The sequence below is a fragment of the Podarcis melisellensis genome (assembly GCF_964234715.1).
Source record: "Podarcis melisellensis genome assembly, chromosome: 12".
Lineage (NCBI taxonomy): Eukaryota > Metazoa > Chordata > Lepidosauria > Squamata > Lacertidae > Podarcis > Podarcis melisellensis.
Genome location: NC_138544.1, coordinates 59,166,536 through 59,193,532, shown reverse-complemented (window position 1 = coordinate 59,193,532; position 26,997 = coordinate 59,166,536). Strand labels below are relative to the sequence as shown.

General features: G+C 46.3%; 2 protein-coding genes across 2 annotated transcripts in view; one reads left to right on the top strand and one right to left on the bottom strand.

Annotated features, from left to right (window-relative positions):
* The window catches only part of LOC309353355 (zinc finger protein 250-like), a 15,412-nt gene extending 7,650 nt beyond the window's left edge, over nt 1-7,762 (bottom strand). Inside the window, exons 1-4 of the mRNA XM_081882766.1 lie at nt 7,356-7,762; nt 3,734-3,845; nt 2,873-2,986; nt 1,393-1,497 (exon numbers count right to left, since the gene is read on the bottom strand). Of these exons, the coding sequence (XP_081738892.1) occupies nt 1,393-1,497; nt 2,873-2,986; nt 3,734-3,845; nt 7,356-7,379 (355 nt within the window). The 5' untranslated portion in view covers nt 7,380-7,762. The remainder of the gene's footprint in view (nt 1-1,392; nt 1,498-2,872; nt 2,987-3,733; nt 3,846-7,355) is intronic.
* A 9,610-nt stretch (nt 7,763-17,372) lies between these two features.
* The window catches only part of LOC309381023 (SCO-spondin-like), a 166,556-nt gene continuing 156,931 nt past the window's right edge, over nt 17,373-26,997 (top strand). Inside the window, exons 1-6 of the mRNA XM_081931321.1 lie at nt 17,373-17,487; nt 19,418-19,609; nt 20,658-20,740; nt 21,909-22,079; nt 22,933-23,189; nt 26,009-26,111. Of these exons, the coding sequence (XP_081787447.1) occupies nt 17,390-17,487; nt 19,418-19,609; nt 20,658-20,740; nt 21,909-22,079; nt 22,933-23,189; nt 26,009-26,111 (904 nt within the window). The 5' untranslated portion in view covers nt 17,373-17,389. The remainder of the gene's footprint in view (nt 17,488-19,417; nt 19,610-20,657; nt 20,741-21,908; nt 22,080-22,932; nt 23,190-26,008; nt 26,112-26,997) is intronic.

Below are 26,997 nucleotides of genomic sequence, written 5' to 3'. Positions count from 1 at the left end.
CAGATGCTGTGTTCACAATCCCATCGTTCAGATCTATGGTGAAATAAGGTGTGCTGTTCCGGTGGCCTCGCCTCAAAAAGGGTATCGAGGAGTTGGAAAAGGTTAAAGGGGATGGAACAATGCCCTAAAGGTGGCAGCATTTGGGTTTTTTTAGGTGACCTGATAGAAATTTATGAAATAATACAGTACAGTAGACCCTCCGGTTACGGATTTAATTAGTTCTGGGGGTCCGTGCGCACCCCAAAAAATTTGTAACCAGAGGCAGCGCTTCTGTGCATGCACACACACACTTCTGGGCTTGCCGAGTTCGTAACCTGAAAGTTATGTATCCAGAGCAGTAAGTAACCGAAGAGTCCACTGTATATGGCTAAAAATGAAAATAGAGGACCCCTCACACTTTATAAACTTTTTGGTTAACTTAAACTGTTGGTCGCCTTCTAGACAAATAGTATTCTGGTATAAGAACTTACATTATTTGGTTGTTATTTTTCATGCATTGCCTAAACACTGCCTCCTGAGTTAGAGTGGGATATTTCATTATTTATCCGCATGAGGTTATTTTATTTTGGAGGATTTTATTTCATTTTTTAAAGTGAGCTTATAAAATGAAGCGTGGGATGGAGAAAATGGACAGCTTCTCTCCTTCTTCCATTACACTAGAACTTGTGAACCTGCAATAAAGATAAACGGCAAAAGACACCGTGCAGAATTAATCCCTCCCTCAGGAGGCACAGGGATATTATTATTATTATTATTATTATTATTATTATTATTATTATTATTATTATTTTATTTGTACCCTGCCCATCCGACTGGGTTGGCCCAGCCACTCTGGGTGCCTCCAACAAACACAGAAGCTTAATAAAACATCAAACATTAAAAGCTTCCCAATACAGTGGTACCTCGGGTTACATACGCTTCAGGTTACAGACTCCGCTAACCCAGAAATAGTACCTCGGGTTAAGAACTTTGCTTCAGGATGAGAACAGAAATCATGTGGCCCCATTAGCTAAAGTGGTGCTTCAGGTTAAGAACAGTTTCAGGTTAAGAACGGATCTCCAGAACGAATTAAGTACTTAACCTGAAGTACCACTGTATAGGATATTGTAGCACCTGTTAGGAGTGCCAGTTGCGAGCGGGCATTTATTGGGTAAGGCTATCTTGAAACTAAACTGGTCCCAAGTTGTTAAGGGCTTTGTATACTAATAGCACCACCTTGAACTCGGCCCCAGAGCAGATCGGCAGCCGGTGCCGGTCTCTGAGCCCAGACCTCATACGCCAACAAGGCCAGCGATTGTGCTGCAGCATCCCACACTGAGTGCCGCTTCTGGATCAGGGGTGAGGGAAGCCCCACATCGCGTTGCAATAATAAGAATAAATTACAGTCCTCACCTCTCTCTGGGCCTCTGGGGGCTTCTCCTCTCATCCTCTGCTCCTCCCCGGCCCTTCGCTGCTCTTCGCTCTTCCTGGCATCCTCAGTCTCCAGAGAGACGCATCCTGCAGAGGGGAGAGAAAAACAGAATAAAAGCCACACTTTGGTCAGGACACGGAGGTAAATAAACGGCTCAGGGGCCTTGGAAACCCTGAAGGTGGAAAAGGGCGACCGAAATTATCCTGGGGACGGAGCAATTCCCCTATTAAAAAGGCAGCAGCGTTTGGGCCATTTTAGTTTGGAGAATATTCGAGGAAGAGGCAACACGAGAGGAGTTTGTGAAATTATTCACAGACTGGAGGAAGCGGAGAGAGGAAAGCTTTTTCTCCCTCTCTCATAACGCTAGAACTTGCAGGGATGCGATGAAACTGAATGAGTTGAAATACTTTGTTGTCACTTGTACAATTTGTATACAGTGAGATTACACAAGCACCCCCCACTCAGCTCTCTTAGTCTTAATTCCCCTCGTTTATGACGCACACCCACCAAACCCAGGAGCCTAACAGCCCGCGGAGAGAAGCTGTTCTTTACCCTGTTGGTGCGACTAAACTTGCTTCTATATCTTCTGCCCAAGTGCAGGAGAGCAAGAAAGTGCCAGCCAGGGTGTGACTAATCATCCCTGATATTTCTGATAGATCGGACACAAACAGTGAGGATTGGACATGTAACATCTAATTCCTTAAAAATCCGCACTGGCACACCACAGGGATGTGTGCTAAGTCCCTACCTGTATTCATTGTACACATACGATTGTGTATCATCTGACCCGTCTACTGCAATTATTAAGTTTGCAGATGACACCACCATAATGGGTTTAATAACAGGTGGAGACAAATCAGTGTATAGAGGGGAGGTCCAAAAAATATTTAGATGGTGCCTGTGTATGAGGGACAGATAAAAGAAAGTTCTTCACACAGCGGAGGGTGAGACCAGGGGTCAGCAACCTTTTTCAGCTGTGGGCCAGTCCACTGTCCCTCAGACCTTGTGGGGGGCCAGACTATCTATCTATCTATCTATCTATCTATCTATCTATCTATCTATCTATCTATCTATCTATCTATCTATCTATCATCTATCTATCTATCTATCTATCTATCTATCATCATCTATCTATCTATTTTTTTTGGGGGGGGGGGAATAAACCAATTCCTATGCCCCACAAATAACCCGGAGATGCATTTTAAATAAAAGCACACATTCAACTGATGTAAAAAAACGCTGATTCCCGGACCGTCCACAGACCAGATTGAGAAGGTGATTGGGCCGGATCCGGCCTCCGGGCCTTAGGTTGCCTACCCCTGGGTTAGACTGAGGAACTCCCTGCCACAGGAGGTAGTGAGGGCTGCCAACTTAGATGGCCAACATCCCACTGGCCATTATAAGAGGGCGCTTGACCCAGCAACACACTTCTGCCAATAAGGGTTTGCCGGTGTCTCTAACCTGTGTTGGCAGCATCCGACCGCTCCCTGGGCTGGACATCCCCCTGACCATTGAGCAGCAGCGGGCCGCCTTCCTCAATCTGGGCAACCATCTCGGGCTTGGTGACTGGCGATCCTGCAAGAGAGAAAGCGTAGATTATCCTGGCTTCTGACTCTTCGGTAAGGACCAAAGGGGCAGATTCAGTAGTATCTCTGTTCAGAGTGAATGGCTTTGCTCCTCCTCAAAATGCCTTGTTGAATTCACTAAATTGCAGCAGTATCTTGGTTCTCAAACTTAATCTGTTCCGGAAGTCCATTCCAAAACCAAAGCATTCCAAAGCCAAGGCGCGCTGTCCCATAGAAAGGCATGCAAAAGGGATTAATCCGTTCCAGACTTTTAAAAACAACCCCCAAAACAGCAATCCCACATTTTTGCTATCTAACAAGACCATTGATCCATAAATTGAAAGCAATAAACAATGTACTGCAGTCACGCAATCCATCATTCAGTAGCTGAACTGGGCTGCACACAGTCACAAAAACAAAACTAAAAGAGCTACAAAAACGCAAACTAAATAGGAAAAACAGACAGACCTCGGCGTAACACTCAAAACGGAGCACTTTCAGCTTCTGAAAAAAGTATGCAAACCGGAACACTTGCTTCCAGGTTTGCCGTGTTTGGGTTCCAAGTTGTTTGATTACCAAGGTGTCTGAGAACCAAGGGACCACTGTATACAAATGTCTCAAATAAATACATAAATGCTTAGAACACCTGTGTCTGCACAATGAAGAAACACAATCGGGTTATGGGGAAAATTTGGATTATAAATTCAGGCTGTGGGCAGGGAGGAGGAGGAGGGCGGAAAAAGCATCCTTGTTTTACCCAAAGCGATGGTGGCGCCGTAATTCTCCCGCATGGCGTCCTCATGCGCTGCCCACTCCTTCCAGCGCTCGGGGGCGAGATACAGGGACGCGTCCTCACACCGCACTGGCACCTGCAAGGGGCACGGGGCAAGTCAGGAATCACGGCCTTCTCAGTGATGGCTCCGACCTGGTGGAATGCTCTGTCCCAAGAGACCAGGACCCTGCAGGATTTAACCTCCTTCCGCAGGGCCTGTAAGACAGACCTATTCCACCTGGCTTTCAATTTGAACTTAGCCTGATCTTTTATTCCCCTTCCTTCCCTCCCTCTCCCTTTTTATGAAGATTACCCTCTCTGAGACCCCACAGCTAATTCTCCCCTGGTCTCCTCACTGGCCCAAATGGGACTAATTTAGCCAGCTAGCCCTGGGGATCATTTAATGTTTATTGGATGGATTTCCCCCCTAAATTGATTTTTGAATTTATTGTTATTCATGTTTTAAACTGTATTTTATGCTGTTTTTTGTTGCATCGATTAAGTGTTTTAAATTTGTTGTTAGCTGCCCTGAGCCCGGTTTTCTGAACCAGGAAGAGCAGGGTATAAATAAAATTCTTATTCTGATGATGATCTGTACTGGTACCCCTGAGCTGGGGCGGAAACTGGGAAATCTCAGCTCTGCTATTCCTCCAGCTCCTGGTTCCATAACCTTCGAGGAGCTCTGGGCAGCACACGTAGTTCTACCTGCTCCTTGTTTAACCCCCACAACAACCTGGCGAGGTAGGCAGGGTGAGAAATCAGCCGGGTGCTAGGCACATTTTACGACCGGTTGACAGGTTGGTGACTGGGAAAAGGAAGATGACCCTTAAGAGAAGGACCTGAAATATCCTCCCTGAAGCTTGCATTTCTTTCATTCTGGATAGCTGTATATTTGATGTTTTGATGTGTTGCAACAGGGTGGATTTGATTAAAATCAAACTGATTTAAATCATGGTTTAAATCACTAGTAAGACTTGATTTAAATCACTAGTCAATAAGACTTGATTTAAATCTTTTTTTTTTTTTTTTACAGAAAGACTCATTCTTGCTAGGATAATATTAATATTTATAACCAGAGGAAGGTTTCATTTTTGGAATAATAAATTTCCAGAGTAGTTTTTACAGTTATATCAAAAATTATTGATTTGGTTATACAGTACTATTAGAAATACACAGACAGGTAATTATGAAATTATTGTGAGGTTTAACAAGTTAACTGTTTATATGTGGACAACGTTTCTGCTGTACTTTATTGGAAGGAGAGAAATAATCATTTCCTTAAAAACAATAACATTATAGCATATGTATCCATGTTTGTTAACTGATGTGGTTAAACTTTTTTTTAAAAAAACAAAACAAACTTAGACTTAGCATAGATGAAAAACTTAAAACAAATCCTTAAAACAAATCTGAGTGTTTTTGTATGTGTTTTGCAGTATTTCTGCAGCTGGTCTGCCAACGACTGTTAAGTGGGCCCTGCCTGGGTCAAATCCAAACGATGCCATGGATTTTCTTTGGATTTTTGCATATCCCACCATATCCCCAGGCAGGGAGTCCAGGCAGCTTTCACAAAAAGCCAGGGGGTAATGGTAAGAGCAGGAGTCAGCAAGCTTTTTCAGCAGGGGGCCGGTCCTCTGTCCCTCAGACCTTGTGGGGGGCCAGACTGTATTTTTTTTGGGGGGGGAGAACGAATTCCTATGCCCCACAAATAACCCAGAGATGCATTTTAAATAAAAGGGCACATTCTACTCATGTAAAAACACGCTGATTCCCAGACAGTCCACGGGCCGGATTGAGAAAGCGATTGGGCTGGATCCGGCCCCTGGGCCTTAGTTTGCAAAGCCATCTCTTTACCCATAGGAAATATTAAAATAAAACCATTACAGAAAGTTAAAGCTTAGATCGGGGTCTGCAAACTTTTTCAGCAGGGAGCCGGTCCACTGTCCCTCAGACCTTGTGGGAGGCCGGACTATATTTTGGAAAAATAATAATGAAGGAAATCCGATGCCCCACAAATAACCCAGAGATGCATTTTAAATAAAAGGGCACACTCTACTCGTGTAGAAACACGCTGATTCCCGGACTGTCCGCGGGCCGGAATGAGAAGACAATTGGGTTGGATCCGGCCCCTGGGCCTCAGTTTGCCTCCCCACGGCTTAGATCCTCAAAGGTACAAAAAGGCTGTGAAATGAGCTTCCTAGGAACTGTGATCTGTCATGTTTTCCCAAAGGGAATGGGGTTCAACGCCCAACTTCTGCCGAATCTCGCTTTATAAACAGCAAGCGGCTGTTCGGTTGAGCTGGAGCCTCGTGATGAGAAGACGCCACACGAGTTAAGTAAATGCCAAGGTTATTATCGCCCAGGACACCTGAACAGTGGTTGGCTTCCAACTCCCCACCTGAAATATCCCTTGAGCAAAACAGCAATATTCATAATGACAGGCTGGAGAGAGACATATAATTAAGCACCCTCGAGCACGGGGCAAACAACTGATTTATGCTACGCTTGTATAAAAACCCCTGCTTTAAAAAGTGCCTTCGAATCAAGATTCCCTTTCCATTTAAGCACCCCGACTGCTGCATAAAATATTATTCATGGCCCCAAACTAACGAGCCGTTGCACCCGTGACGCATGAAGGTTAGAACGAAGGGTTTCAGAAAGCAGGGAAAACCCAGAGCTTCCTGCAGTTCACCGCAGAGAAAATAAGTGGCAGTTTTTTTACTTCTAAAGCTTCTTTGAGCTTCTTTTTGCCTGCCCCACTGGCAACAGATTCAACTTAAAGGAGATTCTGGCTCCAGGAAGAACTTTCTGAGGGCAAAGTGGAAAGGTCTCCTTTGGGAGGTTGTGGACTCCCCTTCCTTGTAGGTTTTGAAGCAGAGATTGGATCTGTCAGGAATGCTTTAGCCAAGATTCCAGGGGGGTGGACTAGATGACACAGGGGGTCCCTTTCAACAGACTTTGCTCATATGGTGCCCTGAGCAAGGACAAAACTTGGTGGCCCCAAATGGAAATTCTCAATTACGGATCGCCTCAAATCTGTGTCTCCTGGGCTCGTTGACCTGCGATTTTTCCGACTCTACATTTCTATGATTCAGGTGCGAATCCTGCCTTGCCAGGCGGGCTGGGCTGGGTGACCCCTGCGGGTCTCCTCCTGCCCCTCTGCAGAAGTTTGACCCTAAGGCCATGACCCCGTTGGGACGCTCCGCCGTGCAAAGCTCCCCGTTGGTTGTGCGCGAGACTCTTAATCTCAGGGTGGCGGGTTCGAGTCCTGCATTGGGCAAAAGACTCTGCATTGCCGGGGATTGGAATGGATGACCCTCGGGGTCCCTTCCAACTCTACCATTCTAGGATTCATTGCAAGGAGACTGGTGCAGGATCGTGGCCTTAGCCATGTGCACTTTGAACCAAAAAGGGAGGGGGTTATTTTGACACTTCTCCTCTGCCGGACGACCCCTGTGCCCCCCGGGCGCCCCTCCCGAAGATTTGCCCCCCGAGGGCTGATTTTCCTCCTCCCTGGGTGGCATTTGGGGCCCGGAAGACATGCAAATGAGGACTAATTGCCTCTCGGCCACATCAAAGCAGCTGAACTCCTCCGCCTCCGCCTTACCTGCGCGGCAGCCCCGACGGCCATCCGTGGGCCCGGATCCTCGGGGGAGCGGCAGGCTCCGCAGCGCGCCCACTGCGCCCGATCCTGGGCTGCGCGAGGAGAGGGAAGGGCGCGCGCGCGCGCACACAAACACCCCTCCAAAAAACTGTGGGTGCGCGGGGCGTGGGAAGCAAGACCCCGCCGAGCGCGCGTCTGCAGAAAGGGAAGGTGCGCGCACCCGGGCCCTACGCCCCAAGGGGGTCCCGCGCGGAAGGATCGGGGCCGGCTCCTCGGGAGAAAGCTTGCACCTCACCCCCTCACCCCACCCCCGCGATCCCGCTTGCAAAGACCCCCCCCCCGCAAAAAAAGGGAGAAGGAGAGAGGCGGTTTTGCAAAACGGGCTGGTTCCGCCTGCTGGCCGTGCGCGCCGCCGGATTGCCCTGCTCGGCGGACGGAGAGGGGAACTACATCTCCCAGCAGGCACCGGGCTCGGGGGGGTGTGGGGGGTGGAGAGAGAGAGAGAAAGAAAGAGCTTTGCAATTCAGCGCTTCGCGCTTCCGTCGGCTTGCAAGGCGGCGAGGGGCGCGCGCGGAGGGAGCCAGCTGGAAGCAGCTGCGCGCGCACGAGGAATCGGGGGCTCCTTAAGGACTAGGGGATTGAGGAGGAGAGCAGAAGCGCGTACCCTCCGGCATTTCTCCGGTGAAAATAGGGACGTCCTATTCAAATAATAATAATAATAATAATAATAATAATAATAATAATAATAATAATAATAATAATAATAATAATAATAGCTGAAAGGTTCCCCAGCCATTCTGGGCGGCTTCCAACATATATAAAAACATAATAAAACAATAAACAACTTCCCTATACTGGGCTGCCTTCAGATGTCTTCTAAAGGTTTTACAGTTACTTATTTCCTTGTTTGGGAGTGGTCTAACACCATTCTCTCCTGTGTTTTTTTTAATGTTCCATGTTTTATTATGTTATTGTATATATTCAATATTTTATTATGCTTTTATGTATGTTTACATAAGCTCAACATCAAAAAAACGAAGATCATGGCCACTGGTCCCATCACCTCCTGGCAAATAGAAGGGGAAGAAATGGAGGTAGTGAGAGATTTTACTTTCTTGGGCTCAATGATCACTGCAGATGGTGACAGCAGCCGCGAAATTAAAAGACGCCTGCTTCTTGGGAGAAGGGCAATGACAGGCCTAGACAGCATCTTAAAAAGCAGAGACATCACCTTGCCAACAAAGGTCCGTATAGTTCAAGCTATGGTTTTCCCAGTAGTGATGTATGGAAGTGAGAGCTGGACCATGAAGAAGGCTGATTGCCGAAGAATTGATGCTTTTGAATTCTGGTGCTGGAGGAGACTCTTGAGAGTCCCATGGACTGCAAGAAGATCAAACCTCTCCATACTGAAGGAAATCAACCCTGAGTGCTCACTGGAAGGACAGATCCTGAAGCTGAGGCTCCAATACTTTGGTCACCTCATGAGAAGAGAAGACTCCCTGGAGAAGACCCTAATGTTGGGAAAGATGGAGGGCACAAGGAGAAGGGGACGGCAGAGGACGAGATGGTTGGATAGTGTTTTCGAGGTTACCAGCATGAGTTTGACCAAACTGCGGGAGGCAGTGGAGGACAGAGGTGCCTGGCGTTCTCTGGTCCATGGGGTCACGAAGAGTCGGACACGACTAAACGACTAAACAACAACAACAAATGTATGTTTATGTTTTATATACCCAGAGTGGCTGGGGCAACCCAATAAGATGTGTGGGGTATAAATAAAAGAATAAGAATAAGAATAATATTGAAAAGAACGTCCCTATTTTCATCTGATAAATGTGGGAGGGTATGAGATAGAGGACAGAAATCTGGGGTGGGGAGAGAGAGAGAATCTTCTGGTGCCTTAGGGACTAGCAGATTGTTGAGGTTGGCAGAAGGAGATCTGGTGGACTCCATCCCAGGTTCTCAGGTGCAAGAAATGTTACGCGCGATAGATGCTTGTGCTGGGGTTAGGGATCCCACCATCAACCCATCTCTTCATTATGGTCCGTGATCAGTTAGATAATTTTAGGGCTTTTCACTTGCAACACGCTGGGGGCTTTTTAGATTGGCAGTGTGTTGACTTACACTTACTGCAAAACCTGGCAAGCCAGCCCTGCCGTGTTGGGGGGGGGGGCGTAAAAAAAATAAGCTGTTCTGCTGGCCAAGGTCCATTATAGACCTTTAAAGCCCTAAACGGCCTTGGTCCAGTATATCTGAAGGAGCGTCTCCACCCCCATCGTTCTGCCCGGACACTGAGGTCCAGCACCGAGGGCCTCCTGGCGGTTCCCTCATTGTGAGAAGTGAGGTTACAGGGAACCAGGCAGAGGGCCTTCTTGGTGGTGGCGCCTGCCCTGTGGAACGCCCTCCCTTCAGATATGAGGGAAATAAGCAGCTATATTATCTTTAAAAGACATCTGAAGGCAGCCCTGTTTAGCGAAGCTTTTAATGTTTGATGCATTACTGTATTTTAATATTTTGTTGGAAGCCACCCAGAGTGGTTGGGGAAACCCAGCCAGTTGGGCTGGGTATAAATAATAAATTATTATTATTATATTATAATCAAGAAAATCAAAATCAAAATACTTAAATAACTGACCAATTGCTTCGCAGATAACTTGGTTCTGCCCCCACCCCATGTAAGCCCTGCCCCCCCAATAAATCCTGGCTGTGCCCAGGAATCCTAGAACTGTATAGTGGAAAGGTCACTTGCTGGAAACCGCAGGAGGCGAGAGTTGCTCCTGTGTTCGAATCCTGCTTGTGGGTTTCCCAGAAGAGGCACCTGGTTGGCCACAGTGCGAACAGGATGCTGGACCAGATGAGATGTTGGCCTGATCCTGCGGGCTGTCACCTGCTAAGGTCCTCATGACTCTAACCACTCTACCACCGCTGCCAATGGCTCAGTCTCCCTGAGGTTGTCGTGCTGGAATTCAACACGCAAATCAGCTGGAGGGATGCATCCACGCAGTGTTATAGACCTAGTCTTTTTAGATCCGTTCTTTTGCCTGACCTTGAATCCCATGTCCTTCAAAAGATAAATAAATCCAGATTTCTTACCCCACTCCAAAAAAACCACAATAACATAAAATAAAACGTTCAAGAAGGAACACCAAGATAAGTCTTTCCTGTTTTCCTGGAACACCACATTCATTCCCAAAGCCCCTCTCATAGCACCTTCTGAAATTTAGTCCACGGCCTATTTTTGACATGGAGAAAAAAAATGAAGGGGAGCTTTGCCAGTTGGATTCCTGCCTGCCAAGCTGCTGCGCTGCTAAAGGCAGGCTGGGGGAGGAGGCCATCCGACTGGCGCCCCTTTTGCTCCAGGTTAAATGTCCCAAAGCACTGTGCAGTTGCTTCCTGCTCATGTGATTTTGTTGGGAGCTGATCCCTGGGAAATAAATGCAGGAGAGGACTTCAGCCTGCCTGTCATGTGTCCAAATGCCCTTTGGATAAAATAACCCGATAAGGAAGGGGTGTTCTGGACATGCTGCACCCAAAACCTAGACCACGCTTCCCAAAATGCACCGCAAGGAAGCAGAGTTTCCTGCAGAGAGGCAAGACGGATGCTCTGATCAGATGGTTTGGAAGGAGAATGTGTGCAGAAGGGGAGAGACTTTCCCCTTTGGACTTAGATGGCAATCCCTGGCCAGGCTTAGGAAGGAATCCCACTGCCCTCTTGGTTGTTTTTTAGTCATTTAGTTGTGTCCGACTCTTCGTGACCCCCTGGACCAGAGCACGCCAGGCACTCCTGTCTTCCACTGCCTCCCGCAGTTTGGTCAAACTCATGCTGGTAGCTTCCAGTACACTGTCCAGGTATCTTGTCCTCTGTTGTCCCCTTCTCCTTGTGCCCTCCATCTTTCCCAACATCAGGATCTTTTCCAGGGAGTCTTCTCTTCTCATGAGGTGGCCAAAGTCTTGGAGCCTCAGCTTCAGGATCTGTCCTTCCAGTGAGCACTCAGGGCTGATTTCCTTCCGAATGGAGAGGTTTGATCTTCTTGCAGTCCATGGGACTCTCAAGAGTCTCCTCCAGCACCACAATTCAAAAGCATCCATTCTTCGGTGATCAGCCTTCTTTATGGTCCAGCTCTCCCATAAAGCTCTCTTGGTGCCGGGTGGCAAACCCTCTCCTGATGCTTCCTTTTCCTCCCTGCTGCGGGTTCCTTTGTCTGTCTTTTGACAAAACAGCCCATAAGAACACAAGAGGAGCCTTCTGGATCAGGCCAATGTCCCTAGAGGCAGAGCACAGCCATCATGGCTGCTAGCTCTCAGCAGCCTTCTCCTCCTCCCTTAATTTGCCCAATCCTCTTTTACAGCAGGGAGTTCCATAGTTTAACCGCGCTGCGTGAAGAAGTGCAGAGCTAAACTAAGCTGATTATTTCAACATCCATCTCCTGGTTTTGGCGTGATGACAGAGGGAGAAAACCTTTTCTCCATCTGCTTTCTCCAGGACACGCAGAATTTTATGAGCTGCTGTCATGTCACCTCTTAGCTTTTCACTAAACTAAAAAATGCTGCAACCATTCCTCATAGTCTCTCCATCCCTTGGACCATTTTGGGGACCTTTTTCTGAAGCTTTTCCTGTTATGTACTGATGTTCTCACCCTGGGCCAGCAGGGGGATAGTGTAGATAGTTATGCAAATGAAGGATCGGACGTAACGTTCAGTGATTGGATAGTTTGTATGCAAATGAAGGATTGAAAGTGACATTCAGTGATCGGATAGTTTTAGAAAATGGCAACAGTTACATTGTTCTGGAGCTCTATATACGCAGGCTGACTGAGCTCCTCAGTTAGTTCTGTTCCAGCTTACAAATAAAGAGCTGCTTTGGAAGAATCGCTGTGTCATCTGATATGTTCGCCCACAACTTAACATTTCCCTTTTTTTATAAGATTTTTATTAAGGTTTTCAATATTAATACAGTAAAAATCAAAAACAAAAATACAAAAATACAAAAATAAAAATAATTAAAAACACACAAAATTTTCATAACTTATTTTCCATTAACTTATTTCCCAGACCTCCTCATACCTCCCTTTTTTGTATTCCAATTCAGATTGTTAGTTCAGCAAATCCTTATCAATAAATTTTAACCTGCTTCTAAACCTTTTTTTTCCATCTCTTGAAACATTACAGCTGGAAACCGCTTAATTTCTATCCAACATCGTTCTAGCATTCATTAATTTTACAATATTTCTGTAAATAGTACAGTATTTGAATTTCTTCTAGTCTTCTTCTGCCGACTCTTCTCCCTGGTCTCGGATTCTGCCGGTCATTTCTGCCAGTCCCATATTGTCCATCACCTTCATCTGCCATTCTTCCAGAGTGGGTAGATCCTGTGTCTTCCAGTACTTTGCAATGAGTATTCTTGCTGCTGTTGTAGCATACATAAAGAAAGTTCTATCCTTCTTTGGCACCAATTGGCCGACCATGCCCAGGAGAAAGGCCTCTGGTTTCTTCAGGAAGGTATATTTAAATACCTTTTTCATTTCATTATAAATCATTTCCCAGAAAGCCTTAATCCTTGGGCACGTGCACCAAAGGTGAAAGAATGTGCCTTCATTTTCTTTACATTTCCAACATTTATTATCGGGCAAATGACAAATTTTTGCAAGCTTGACTGGTGTCATGTACCACCTGTAAATCATTTTCATAATATTCTCTCCACAACTTAACATTTCCCACCTTGATTCCAGACTTCCTTCCTCCCATGTAACATGAGGGAACTTCCAGACTGCAGGATTTGATCGCATACGATCAATTTCAGGCTGTGCAATTATTATGGGTGGGAAGCTCTTCTGCACCTAACCCGCTTGCCCAGAAGACCAGACTTTTGGGCCATGAGGAAAGTTTTGGGGAAATCCACCGGAAAATGTGAGAGCCAGCATCTAACTTCTCTGCAAAACAGTCAGGATGCTTGCTCAGTAAACAGGTTGCCTGGCAATGCCTGGAGATTAAGACCAACATGATAGAATTTATTGAACATGATAGAAATTTTAAAAATCATGCATGTCATGGAGAAAGTGGAGAAAGAACAGTTTTCCTCCCTCTCTCATAGCATCTGATGAAGCTGAATGTTGGAGAATTCAAGACAGAAAAGGAAGTTTGCCTGACTTTGTTCCCGATTGATGCTTCACTGTGTTTGATGTTTTAATTTGTTGGAAACCACCCAGAGTGGCTGTGGCAACCCAGTCAGATGGGTGGCATAGTAATAATTATGTTACATAATAATAATTATGTTACACTCAATGGTGTAATATTGGAAAATGTCGGTCACTTCTCCTACCTGGGCAGTTACCTTTCCACAAGGGCCGACATTGAGGCCGAAATCCAGCATCGCCTGAGCTCTGTGAGTGCAGCTTTCTCCCGATTGAAGTGCAGAGTGTTTGAGGAACGGGACATTTGCAAGGAAACCAGAATGCTTGTTTACAAAGCTGTTGTACTACCAGCCTTACTGTATGCTTGTGAAACATGGACCACTTACAAACGCCATCTCCATTTCCTCGAAAGATTCCATCAACGGTGTCTCCCAAAAATTTTACACATCACCTGAGAAGACAGGTGAACTAATACCAGAGTACTGGAAGAAGCAAAGATCACCAGTGTTGAAGCAATGATTCTTCAACATCAACTTCGTTGGATTGGTCATGTTGTGCAGGTGTCTGATGATCGTCTTCCAAAGCAACTACTCTATTTAAAAATGGAAAGTGTAATGTTGGTGGTCAACGAAAGAGGTTTAAAGACTCTCTCAAGACAAATCTTTAAAAATGTAGTATAAACACTGACAACTGGGAAACACTGGCCTGCAAGCACTCCAATTGGAGAACAGCCTTGACCAAAGGTGTTGTGGGCTTTGAAGACACTCGAATTCAGGACACAAGGGAGAAACATGCTAAGAGGAAGGCACACATGGCAAACTCTCGTTGTGATCAACGCCCAATGTCCCCACTGTGGAAGGACGTGTGGATCCAGAATGGCCTCCACAGTCACTTACAGACTCATTGTTAAAACCGTGTTTATGGAAGACAATCTTACTTGGCTACGAGTGATCGCCAAAGAAGAGAAGGAGGAGGAGGAGAAGAAGAAGAAGATAATAATAATAATAATAATAATGCATCATATTTCATTATAACAATGGAAATTGCAATAAAAATGATCAAACACACACAAATAATTTCCTTCTGTTCCAAATGGATTCCAGCATTGCGCATATCAAGGGGACATGGGGCGGGCTGTGTGTGTGTGTGTGTGTGTGTGTGTGTTTGTGTGAGGGTGTATGACAACCTGGACCAAAGGAGAGCAAGTGACCTGCTGGGGGCTTTGAATTCTTTGCAGAGATGAGCTGGAGACCAGGAAGTAGGGATAAGCCCAGATCCGTGTTTGGGGCAGGAGAGCGTGATGGAAATGCCAGCAGGGGAGGCCTTTGCAGACAAAGTCTGGGCTCAGTAGCTCAGAGACCCCCAGCGGCACATCCTAGGGACACAAAAACACCTCCGGGCCACTGAGCAGGTGGGGCAGGGCCCCCCCAGGCCTCCTTGTTTGTCATATTACAGATTTTTATATGATGGATGGGTGTTCTGTATTATTTATTAACACAATTCCTGAATGCAAGTTAGTCATGTCTTTTGGCTAGAACAATAAACCTATTAACTTGAATTTCTGCATTTTCATCTTTGTTGGTTTTTAAAATACATCACTGTTATCCTTCTCCATCAAAAATATACACAAAAGCAATACTGAAGCGTTGGAAATAAAGTTGCATAGTGAAGTATTGAGACTCTACCCCAACACGGGTCCTCTACAGTTATGTATTAACTGCAGATTGAATAATGTCTAGTTTATATTTATCCATTATTTCCCTCAGTTATGTCACATTGCAGGAGTCATTCAAGGCCTGCCAAAGATTTCAGGTGTTTGCAGTGATCCCTTGGGTATTATCTGTATTTTTCCCACTCTCTGTTAAATTTTTGGTCGCCATGATTCTTAATTTTCCCTGTTAATCTTGCCATCTCAGCGTACACAAATAATTTCGTCTGCCATTCCATTTTTGTTGGTATTATCTCTTTTCCAGCATTGGAATAATAGCATGGTTGCATACATGAATAACATCCTCAAATCTTGCGGTATATCTACACCTATAGTACCTAGGAGAAAGGCTTCAGGGTTTTTTTTGGCAAAGGTTAATTAAAAAAAAATGAAGCTCAGTGTAGATCATATCTCAAAATTCCTTTATCTTTTTGCATTCCCACCACATATGGTACATAGTTCCTTCTACAGTATTTCTTTGCACTTCCAACTCAAGTTAGAGCTGGTTCTATACATTTTCGTTAACTTGCTGGGTGTCAAATACCATCGATACAGCATTTTCAAATACAGTGGTACCTCAGTTTATGAACTTAATCCGTTCCGGAAGTCCGTTCTTAAACCGAAACCGTTCTTAAACCAAGGCATGCTTTCCCTAATGAGGCCTTCCGCTGCCAGTGCCCTTCCACCGTTCGGCTTCCATTCTTATACTGAGGTAAAGTTCTCAAACCGGGACACTACTTCCGGTTTTGTGGAGTTCGTAAACCGGATTGTTCGTAAACAGGACTGTTCTTAAACCGAGGTACCACTGTAGTGTTCTTTAAGAGTGTAACACACCTTGAACTTTAGATTCACTCCCCAAAGTTTATCCCATGCTGACCTTTGAATGTTATATCCAAAATCTCTAGCCCATTGAATCGTCGCTGATTTTACTTCATCTTTCACTGACCAATCCAACAAAATCCTGTACATTTTAGAGCATAATTTCTCCTTACTCAACGCTTATTAACTTGGAATTCATCCCTGCATATTTGCACGTTTCTCCTCCTGGGCTGTGACGCTGGGTGGCTTCCATTTCTGATTCTTTCCTTACGTTTGCACTTTTCTGTTTGTTAAGAAATCATTAAAAAAAAAAGGTTTTAAGAGGCAGGAGACAGAGGGAGGGCAGGCGAGTTTGTACAGAACCCCCCAAGAGCAAAAGGGGAGGAGATGGGAAGGGCATCTAAAGACCCTCTCCCACCTCCACCCTCCCACCCCCGGCAGATTGTGTGGCCAGGTTCTTTCCTGGATGCAGGCTCTGGATCCTGGGATGGGGGGCAGAGAAGGGGGCCAGTGGGGGGTTTCCATCTGACTGGGCAGAGTGAACCCAGAAAGCTGCATTGACGTGGGGGAAGAATCCTCCAATCCCAGAAGCTCCAGATGTTCCCAAGCTGGCGACTCTTGCAGGCTATAAATGCCCCCATCCCAAGGAGCCACCTTCTGCTCTCTCCAGTTCCTGCCCCCCTGAGCAGAGAGCTCGTCCGCCTTGCCCACCCCCCCTCCGCTGGAGCATCAGGTAAGTGTGGGGGGGGGGTGATCTGCAGAGTGGGCTGGAGGGACTTGCACTGGGCTGGAGTTTGAGACCCAATGGTGCCTGGAGGGGAGTGGAGATTCATTTATTTCCCCCTTTCCAAAACAAGGGACTTTGGGGTTGTTGGGGAACGCTTTGAACATGAGAAACCAAGAAGAGCATCTTTCAGATGAGGCCAATGTCCCATTTAGTCCAGCTTCCTGCTTCAAGCTACTGGGATCCAGTGCTGCCTCTAACTGTGGAGGGACAGCATAGCCATTGCGGCTAGTAGTCACAGACAGCTTTATTGTCAATTAATTTCTCCAATCTTTAAGTTGGCCATCTCTGCCTCATGTGGCAGGGAGTTCCATCGTTGAACTATGCGCTGTGTAAAGAAAGACTTTCTCCTGTCCTGAATCTTCCAACATTCAACTTAATTGAAAGTCCACAAGTTCTGGTGTTTATTAGAGAGGGAGGAAAACTTTTTTTCCCTGTCCACTTTCTCCAATTGGGTAGGGGGGTGACCAACAGAACGCCGTGTTGAGTTTCTCCAGACCAATTTGGAGGCTTTTAATATTTGCATATGTATTAGGATAATAATACCCTCCCTCTCTCCAGGGACAGGCTCCACAAGCGGCGCCGTCCCTCCCAAGAGATGCAGGAGGCAGCGCGTCCCCCCAGGCCTTGCCACAGGTTGGTCCTGGGCACCTTGGCATTGCTCTGCCTCTGGGAGACTCTGGCGCTGGATGACGGGTAAGGAACGGGTGCCTCCCTCCCCATCCTCCTTCTGGGGCTGTCCATGTCTGTGCAGGCGCTGTTAGTACTTATTTTGTGTGTGTGTGTATTTTTCCTTTATCATTTCACTATTTAATATTTATTAAAAACATATGTATATGTTTGTGTTTTCAATCTGTTTGTGTAAAATAGAAAATGCAACTATATATATAATATTTATTAAATTTTAAAACATATAAGAAAAAGACCACCCCTCCATTGATGTATGTATGATGTTTTGGGGGGTGGCCTTGAGCTACAGGGTGGCAATTCCAAAAGTCTATATAAGGGCTTGTGCGCATGGCTCGTGTCAGGGAACTGCCATCAGTGCCGGAGGGAGAGAGCGGGCTCCGGAGGGATTCCAGAGAGCGTCCCGGGATGGGGAGAGGCAGCCCATCTTCTGGGGAAGAGAATCAGCGTAGCCCCAGTGGAGAAGGGGGGCAGATGGTGGAATCGGCGAGGCGGTCCCACGACTCCTCGCCGGGGACCAGCGGGGAGAGTAGGGGTCCTCCGCTTCCTACGCCCTCCCTGCGCAGAAGGCTTCCGCGCAGAGAGAGTAGGAGGAGACTAGGCGTCAAAGAGCATCTTTGCTGGAAGAAGTTCAAGAAACGCCCATTGACGGATTCTGCCAGCGATTGAGTCAGCCACGGGTGAGTGGCTGTCCGGACACGGGTGAGTGGCTGGCCTGTCAGGCAACCCAGCCAGGTGTTGGCACTGGCTTACGCACGAGCAACGCCTAGAACCATTACAGCTCGGGGTTCTCTTCCTCCCTCCTGCGTGGGGTGAGCGGGAGACCCTGTTGCAACAGTTTAATAAAGATCAGGCTTACTAGCTGCTTTGCTTCTCAATATTCTCTGCTTGGCCTCTGTTACTATCTCCTACCAATAGGGAACCCACTTAAGGACTCTGTATGGGCTCTTGGAGACCCCATAAGGGAAAAGGAGCAGGTTTTTTCTTATAACAGCATGGTTGTTCAAAGTGGTACCCATGTGCTTTAGTTGAATGGTGGCAGAGGTGGCCTAAGTGGTCCAGAGTAAACCTATTGAAGCCAGTGAGCTTCCTTGGCTCCTGACTGCGAAGGCAGGTAAGGATCATCTTGAGAAACTTGATGGCACTTCTTCAGGGCCAGATTTAGGTTTGATGCGGCCCTCAGCTCCGGAAGGGAATGGGGCCCTTTCTATGTCCAGCTGTCCTTTGTCAACAACAAATGGTCGCTGTTTTTTTGTGTTGAATCTATGCTATAGTGTCATTGATGGACCTCATAGGTATCTCAGGCCAACTGCACACAACAAAATACGTATTTTATCAAAGTCATTGTTGAACTGAAATACAATGAAGAAGTATATTAATAGTGAAATAATTATTAAGCACTAACTTTAAATGATTTTTTTTCATAACAAACTTAATAATGCAAACACATTGGCATTTGGCAAGAACGAAAGTTCCTTTAGAAACACAATTTACAAGGACTCATCGTCTAGTCTCTAGAAACTTCCTATAACATGAAATAATAATAGGTGTAAATATATGATGCAAACTACTAATAATTATAAATAGCAGAATCTAGGCACCCTATATATAGAAAGGAGCAAACCAGGGATATTTGAGGGAGCAGGCTAGCAGGCGGAGCCCATGACTTACATCACAGGAGCCTACACAACACAAAACACTGTTGCTGGATGTAGGTTTTATTTTATTTGCTTTTTATCTTATATTTTGGAAATGTACATCCAGCGTTTTGTCCTTTAATTTTTTTGGGGCCCCCAAGAGAGTGGAGTCCTGAGCTATAGCTTGTTCAGCTTATACATAAATCTGACACAAGGCTGGCATGGAGGTCCTGGGCAGGAAGGCCAAGGGTGCCCGGCTGGCACTCAGCTGCTGGTCCCTCAAGGGCCTCATTCCCCCACAGGCGCTGGTGCGAGAAGATGGTGCAGATGATGGAGGAGGAAGTGGTCAGCCCCCGGCGGGAGGAGATGGTGCCCTGCGCCGATGTCTACCAGTACAACATGGCGGGCTGGCACCTCGACCAGGACCGGATGCGCCAGGCTCACGGCAGGGCAGAAGGTCAGACTGGCACCACCAGCATGTGCTACATCTACAAGTGAGTAGGGCGGCTGGGGGGGTGGGCAGGGAGAAGGGGAGGACCCCCCTAGCATGAGCTAGAAGAGGGTGGGAGAATCGGGGCAGACCCTCCAAGTGCCCCTATTTTCCAGGGACGTCCCTGATTTGGAGAAGCCGTCCTGGTTTCTGAGTGTCCTGCTTTTCTTTAGGACATCCCGGGTGGCGCTGTGGTCTAAACCACAGAGCCTAGGACTTGCTGATCAGAAGGTCGGCAGTTCGAATCCCCACGACGGGGTGAGCTCCCGTTGCTCAGTCCCTGCTCCTGCCAACCTAGTAGTTCGAAAGCACATCAAAGTGCAAGTAGATAAATAGGTACCGCTCCGACGGGAAGGGAAGGTAAACGGCGTTTCTGTGCGCTGCTCTGGTTTCGCCAGAAGCGGCTTAGTCATGATGGTCACATGACCCAGAAAAACTGTCTGCAGACAAACGCCAGCTCCCTTGGCCAGTAGAGCGATCTGAGCGCCGCAACCCCAGAGTCCGTGACTGGACCTAACAGTCAGGGGTACCTTTGCCTTTATCTTTACATTGATTATTGCTTTCATTTTATGGATCAATGCTCTCGTTAGATAGTAAAATTCATGTTAAATTGCTGTTTTAGGGGTTGTTTTTAAAAGTCTGGAACGGATTAATCTGTTTTGGGTTAATTTCTATGGGAAAGTGTGCCTTGGTTTTGGAACACTTTGCTTTTGGAACAGACTTCTGGAACGGATTAAGTTTGAGAACCAAGGTACCACTGTATTGCAAAGGGTGGTGACCACCTGACGGGGATGTCCTCAGGGTTTTGAGGTAAGGCAGATGCTTCAAACGCTTTGGAAAAGCTCTCTGTAAAGACGAAGGGTGATGATTACCGGTATTTGGGAAGATCAAATTCAGTCGTGGAGCACGGCTGTTTGACATACGTTGGGATAAACGACCCCACAATGTGCGCTAGTTTCCTGTCCTCCTCTCCTAGGTGAGAAATCAGAGCTTTGTCATCATCATCACCTCCTCCTCCTCCTCCTCCTTCTTCTTCTGTTCTGTCCTTGCAGGCCGGAGGACACGAGACCCACGCTCTGGAACCGTACGGTGCGCGCTTGCTGTGAGGGCTGGAGCGGGCCCCATTGCTCAGAGGGTAAGGCCACCACAGAGATCGGTCCCAGAGGTGGGTGGGTGGGTGCCCATTCTCCAGAGAAAAGTCTTTATTGAACACATTTCACAGATTTATACATTAATATACTATATTACCATTTATATCCCATCCCATACAAAAGACAAAATAAAAATACAAGAAATTTAAAACAAAAAAAGACCTAAAATAAACTTCCAATTTTTCTAAAAAAACAACAACACCTAAATCACACTTGCTATATTTTACACAGTATCATATTATTATATTGTTTCCTTAAATCTTTTTAATAAAGAAGAAATAAAAAGAAAAAAGGTTAAATAGAAGCATTTGTTTTAAATATATTATCTATACATTGGAAGACTCATTCAAGATCTGCCAGGAGGTTTTTGCTGTCACAGTAATTTTTCAAATATTCTTTGAATACAATCCTTTCTTGATTTACTTTTTGCGTCAAATACCCTCTTAGCCTCCCCGTCATTTTTGCCATTTGCAGATAATCTAACAGTTGAACTTGCCATTCTGATTTTGTAGGTGTCATTTTGTTCTTCCAATATGTTGCAATTAAAATTCTGGCTGCAGATGTTGCATACATAAGGAGTGGTCTTGCTTCTTTTTAAATTTCAGTCAACATTATCCCTAATAAGAAGGCTTCTGGTCGTTTTGTGAATGGGACGCCCCTATTTTCATTGGAGAAATGTTGGAGGGTATGGAGTTATCCAACCCGTGAGCTATCTGAAGGCAGCTCTGTATAGGGCAGGTTTTTAAAAATCTTTAATGTTTTATTATGCTTTTATATATGTTGGAAGCTGCCCAGAGTGACTGGGGCGACCCAGTAAGATGTGTGGGGTATAGATGGTAAAATTATTATTATGGAACGGGATGTCCCTATTTTCACCGGAGAAATGTTTTAAATGATAATTTTAGATTATATTTTAGTGATCAAGATTTAATGTATATTTTTAACTGCTGTTAAATCTGAATTGTCTCTATTAAACCCAATTGCAATTCAATGTATTCCCGTTGCGTTTTATGATTTTTCTGATATCGTAAGTGAGCCAGAACTGGTCTGTGACTGTAATCATAAAATTCAATTCAATTCAGCTTGAGAAATGTTGGAGGGTCTGGGTTTCTCTTTCTCCCTTTCTCATCTCTTTCTTCCCTGCCGTTCCAGGAAAGGCGTCTCTCGGCCGCTGCTTCTCCACCTGGCAATGCCAAGACCTGCCTGGACTGCAGAACGTCTCTCTGCTGGGCATGGAGGAGTGCTGCCAACGCCCCTGGGGGCACAGCTGGCAGAACGGCTCCTCCCAGCTCTGCTTCAGCTGCTCCCACCTGCCTCTGAAAGGTGGGCAGCCTCAGGTCGCCTCCTCCTTTGCCAACCGGGTGCCCACTGAACTACGGCAGTGGGCAGTGGAATTCCCTGGGGGGCGCTAAGAGGCAAGGGGGTGGCAGTGGCGTGCGGCAGGTGGGTCCTTCTGAGCCAGCTCCGCCCATAGAGCATAAAACTTGTAATTTCAGGGTCACAGGTTCAAGTTTCACACTGGGCGAAAGGGGGTTGGACTAGATGACCCTCGGGTCCCTTCCAATTCTAGGACTCTTTGAAACATCCGTTAATGTTCAATGATCATGACTGAGCAGGCCAGAGCCTTGAGGTCTCCCCAGCCACTCTGGGCGGCTTCCAACAAAATATCAAAAACAATACAGCATCAGACATTAAAAACTTCCCTAAACAGGACTGACTTTAGGTGTCTTTTAAAAGTAAAATAGTTGTTTATTTCCTTGACATCTGGTGGGAGGGCGTTCCACAGGGTAGGAGCCACCACTGAGAAGGCCCTTTGACTGGTTCCCTGTAACCTCACTTCTCACAGTGAGGGAACCGCCAGAAGGCCCTCAGAGCTGGACCTCAGTGTCCAGGTACAACGATGGGTATGGAGACGCTCCTTCAAATATACAGGACCGAGGCCGTTTAGGGCTTGAAAGGTCAGCACCAACACTTTGAATTGTGCTCAGAAACGTACTTCCCTCCCAATAGCCCTCATCCTCTTTTAAAGCCATCCAGGTTGGCGGCCACCCCTACCTCCTGTGGCGGGGAGTTCCGCCGTTTAACTCTGTGCTGCACCAAGAAGGAACTTTCTCTGATCTGATCTGCCAGGCCTATCCTCTCCCCCCTGACAGCTCACGTCCCTCTTTCTCCCCAGATGACCTGCCCTCCCCCTTCCTGCTCCGGCCACCGTCCCCCACGGCGCTTCTGGTCAGCTCAGCTCGGCACCGCCGGCACCGCCACCCCTTTGCCACCTGCGCCACCTGGGCCGGCTTCCACTACCGCAGCTTCGACGGCAAACACTTCCGCTTCCATGGCAGCTGTGCCTACACCTTGGCGGCCGCCTCTGATGGCACCTGGGCCATCTACCTGTCCGCTGGCGGCGAGGGATGCAAACCTGGCCACTGCCAAAAGGTGAGGGACGTCAGCCCCACATGCCAGGCAGGGCCAGAGGTGGGCAGGTCCTGGATCTCTGCCCCGTCCCAAACACATCCGTTCTGCAGGGAGGGCGGCAAGGAGGATGGGCAGTTTTCGCACCCAGAACCAGTGGTGGGTGGATGGTTGCTGGTTGCGGCTGCTGGTAGGACAGAAGTCAGGGAGGCTGCCAGTAGGTGGCAGCAGAGCCAAGGAAAGGCAGAAGTCACCCCCCAGCACTAACAATAACTGTTATTAAACTTCACAAAGGTGCCTTATAAGAGTGAATATAACCCAGCAGAGAGTTTTAAAACAGCAAAGACAGAGACTGCTGAGAAAGGGGAAGAAGCATTTATTTAGAATTAGCCAAATTGACAGATATAATAAGACAAAAACCCAGAAAAGTGAAAAAGGAATGGGAGTGCCTAAATGAATACCTTAAAAGCCAAGGTTCGAGGACAGAAATCTGGCAGAGTCTGGAATAACCTTGTGAAGTGAAAGGAGAAGAAAGAGGGATTTATAGCTAGACGTTAGGATAGAGATGATATGGAAAACAGGAAGACACAATAAGAGGTCAAGGGGGTGCTGTGGGATTGGTGGAAGTCAATGTTTGTTTGTTTTCTTTTTAGTGTTTATATTATTAACTTGTAATTGATGGATCTGGGTTTTTTGTATACTGGTTTTTGTGTATTGTTATTTTTCGATATTTTTCGTGTTGTTGTTGTGTGGAAAATACAAATAAAGTCAACAGCTGGATTCTACAAGGGCAGGGGTCAGCAAACATTTTCAGCAGGGGGCCGGTCAGACTATATATTTTTTTTGGGGGGGGAATGAAGGAATTCCTATGCCCCACAAATAACCCAGAGGGCACATTCTACTTGTGTAAAAACACAAGTCCACAGGCCGGATTGAGAAGACGATTGGGCCGGATCCAGCCCCCGGGCCTTCGGTTGCCTCCCCATGTGCAAAGGTAACCCTGAGACGAAGGAGGCGAAAGAAACTGCCAGGCAGGGCTGGCGGCAAATAAGATGGCAAGTGGACAGGTGGGGCCTGGCTGAGGGTAAAGTGAGGCTGGTGGGGCACTGCCCCCCTGACCCACAGCGGACAAGCCTCTGCTGCCCAGGAGAACTAGTTTCTGGCAGCCATAATGTGGATGGAGGGGGTGCCTCAGAGCATGTGCAGAGTTCCTGCTGCCTGGGAGGAAGAAGTGGACAGATACTTTGCCAGCCCTGCCTCAAACGGGAACGGCCAGCCCGACTGCGCTGTTTCCATGGTAATTATCTGTGTGTTTTAACAGATTACAGATACATAGCTTTAATTCTATTAATGCTTAATTTCTTTAGCGTATTTTTTATAAAAGCTTTCTTTGATACAACAAGATAAAAATTGGGGGGGGGGAGAAGAAAGGAAAGAGGAAACAAAAGGAAAGAAGAAAAAGAAAAGAGCTTAATTGGTTTTTAATGATTGTTTCCACTCCCCACCCCACCCCTTGTTTTCAGTTGTTCTTATTTTTCTCTATTTTAGCCAGTTCAGGCAGATGTAGTTACTTTGTATTCCCCAAAGAGGAAAACGAAAATTGAAAGTATCATCTCCCTTTATGACGTAACAATGGAGTCTAGCCTTCCTTCACTGGGAGGTCCGCTTCAGAAATCAAGAGTCTATTTTCTGCCAGATCTATTGCGTGCAGGGTTCCCATTCTGTCAAAACTTCCCCCCCTTCCCCGTGCCCAAAGAGGGGCTTGAAAGTTTTACTTGAAAGTTTTTCTTTTAAAGATCTTTTCAGGTTGAGGCTTTGGTCAGTGGTAGCTATTTTCACTTTTATTTCAGCAGAAAGGGATCGACCTCCGTGTTTAAATCCCTTCCTGTCCAATTATGTATCCAAATTTAGATCCTTTTTACTCACAGTTTTCCAGTCTTATTTTTTCGGAGAAATTGGTCGCTCACGATCGCCGGACGTGGAGCTTCGCGCAGTGAAGAAAGCGAGTCGATTCCACAGTGCCCACGTCTCCAACTCCGCTCGCTCTCAGGGCTCTTTTTAGAACTTACCGGGGAGCAGGGGAGTCGCTCAGGGTATCCGCCGGAACACCAGGTCCTCAGAATGCTCAATATGAGTTTTTTTGGGGGGGTTCCACAATGCTCTCACGGTCACCCCAATCTTCAAAGCGCCGCGGCTCTTTCGGCCGAGTAGCTCCCGTCCACCATTAATCGGGCGACTAACCGGAAGTCCTATTAAAGCTTTTTTTGATACAACAAGATAAAAATGGTGGAAAAAGAAGGAAAGAGAAAAGGAAAGGAAGAAAAAGAAAAGAGCTGAATTGTTTTTTAATGATTGTTTCCACTCCCTGCCCCCTTTGTGTTTTTAGTTGTTCTTATTTTTATCTGTGAGCTGCCTTGAGTCCCTGCCAGGGAAAAAGCGGGATACAAATGATGATGTTAGGTTGAGTGAAGCGGTTACCTCAGACACCTGAGTTCAGGTGTCATGAAAGGGCAGAAAGATATAATTTAATACTATTTATTGTTTATAATTATTTATTGTCAGTAAATAATATTATTTATTGCATACCCCGCCAGATGGGTGGGGTATAAATAATAAAATTATGATTATTATTTTTCACTCCTAGGAAGAGGCACCGGAGGAATTCTCTTTCTCCTAGGGAGAGACCCCCCCTCAAATAGCATCGGCTGCCCTTGGCTCTTAACTCTGTACCTTGGCTTTTTGGGGAGGGGGCACCCAGAATGCCTTGGGCCAGCCCTGGGACTCTGGCCAGAGCAGGATTTGGGAGCCCCCCAACCTCACGAGACCCTCTCTCTCCCCACCAGGACCTTCGCCTGCTGTTGGGCCTCGACCTGGTCGTGGCTCAAGGACGCCGCGTCTCAGTGAATGGCGCTGCGGTGCCCGAGGGGGAGCCCCGCTTGCAGAAAGGTGAGGAAGCGGAGCAGGCGGTGGAGAGATGGGTGAAGCCTTTTTTATTTATTTATTTATTTATATTTTATTAAACAAACATTACAAACATAACATACAAAAAAAAGAGTAAGAAACAAATTAATGGTACATTAGATTTTTCTAAATACCGTATTTTTTGTTCTATAAGACTCACTTTTTCCCTCCTAAAAAGTAAGGGGAAATGTGTGTGCGTCTTATGGAGCGAATGCAGGCTGCGCAGCTATCCCAGAAGCCAGAACAGCAAGAGGGTTGGCTGCTTTCACTGCGCAGTGATCCCTCTTGCTGTTCTGGCTTCTGAGATTCAGAATATTTTTTTCCCTGTTTTCCTCCTCCAAAAACTAGGTGTGTCTTGTGGTCTGGTGCGTCTTATAGAGCGAAAAATACGGTAGTTATTACAGTATACATAACTGAATTGTCAAGAATGTAAAATAAATGTGCATTATATAAAAGAAGTAAAGAGAGAGAGAAAAGGAAAAAGGAAGAGAAAGTTGCACGGCGACAAAACCAAAAAATTAACAAAACTAAAACCGCCTATTAAACAAAAAGCAATATTTAGTTAATTCGAACCGGTACCAGGGTATTCTATCCACAAAGTCCCTCGTTCCGGATTCAGTTCCTTTTTTAATTTGTTGGTTTGCTGACTTCCGCCTGGTCTTTGTGGTTTCAGTTCAGCCATTTCCGTCTTTGATCCGTATTTAATTGTTTGTCTCCATCTTGGAATGCCTCTCTCTGCGAAATTAGTCTAAACACAGCCAAGTGTTGTTGTTGGAACCATGTTTATTCAAGTAATTTTAAAAACATTTAAAAACAGAATTCCAAGGCGTCTCTCATCCAAGCAATGTGTGTCTGTGAAAGAGTGGAGTCC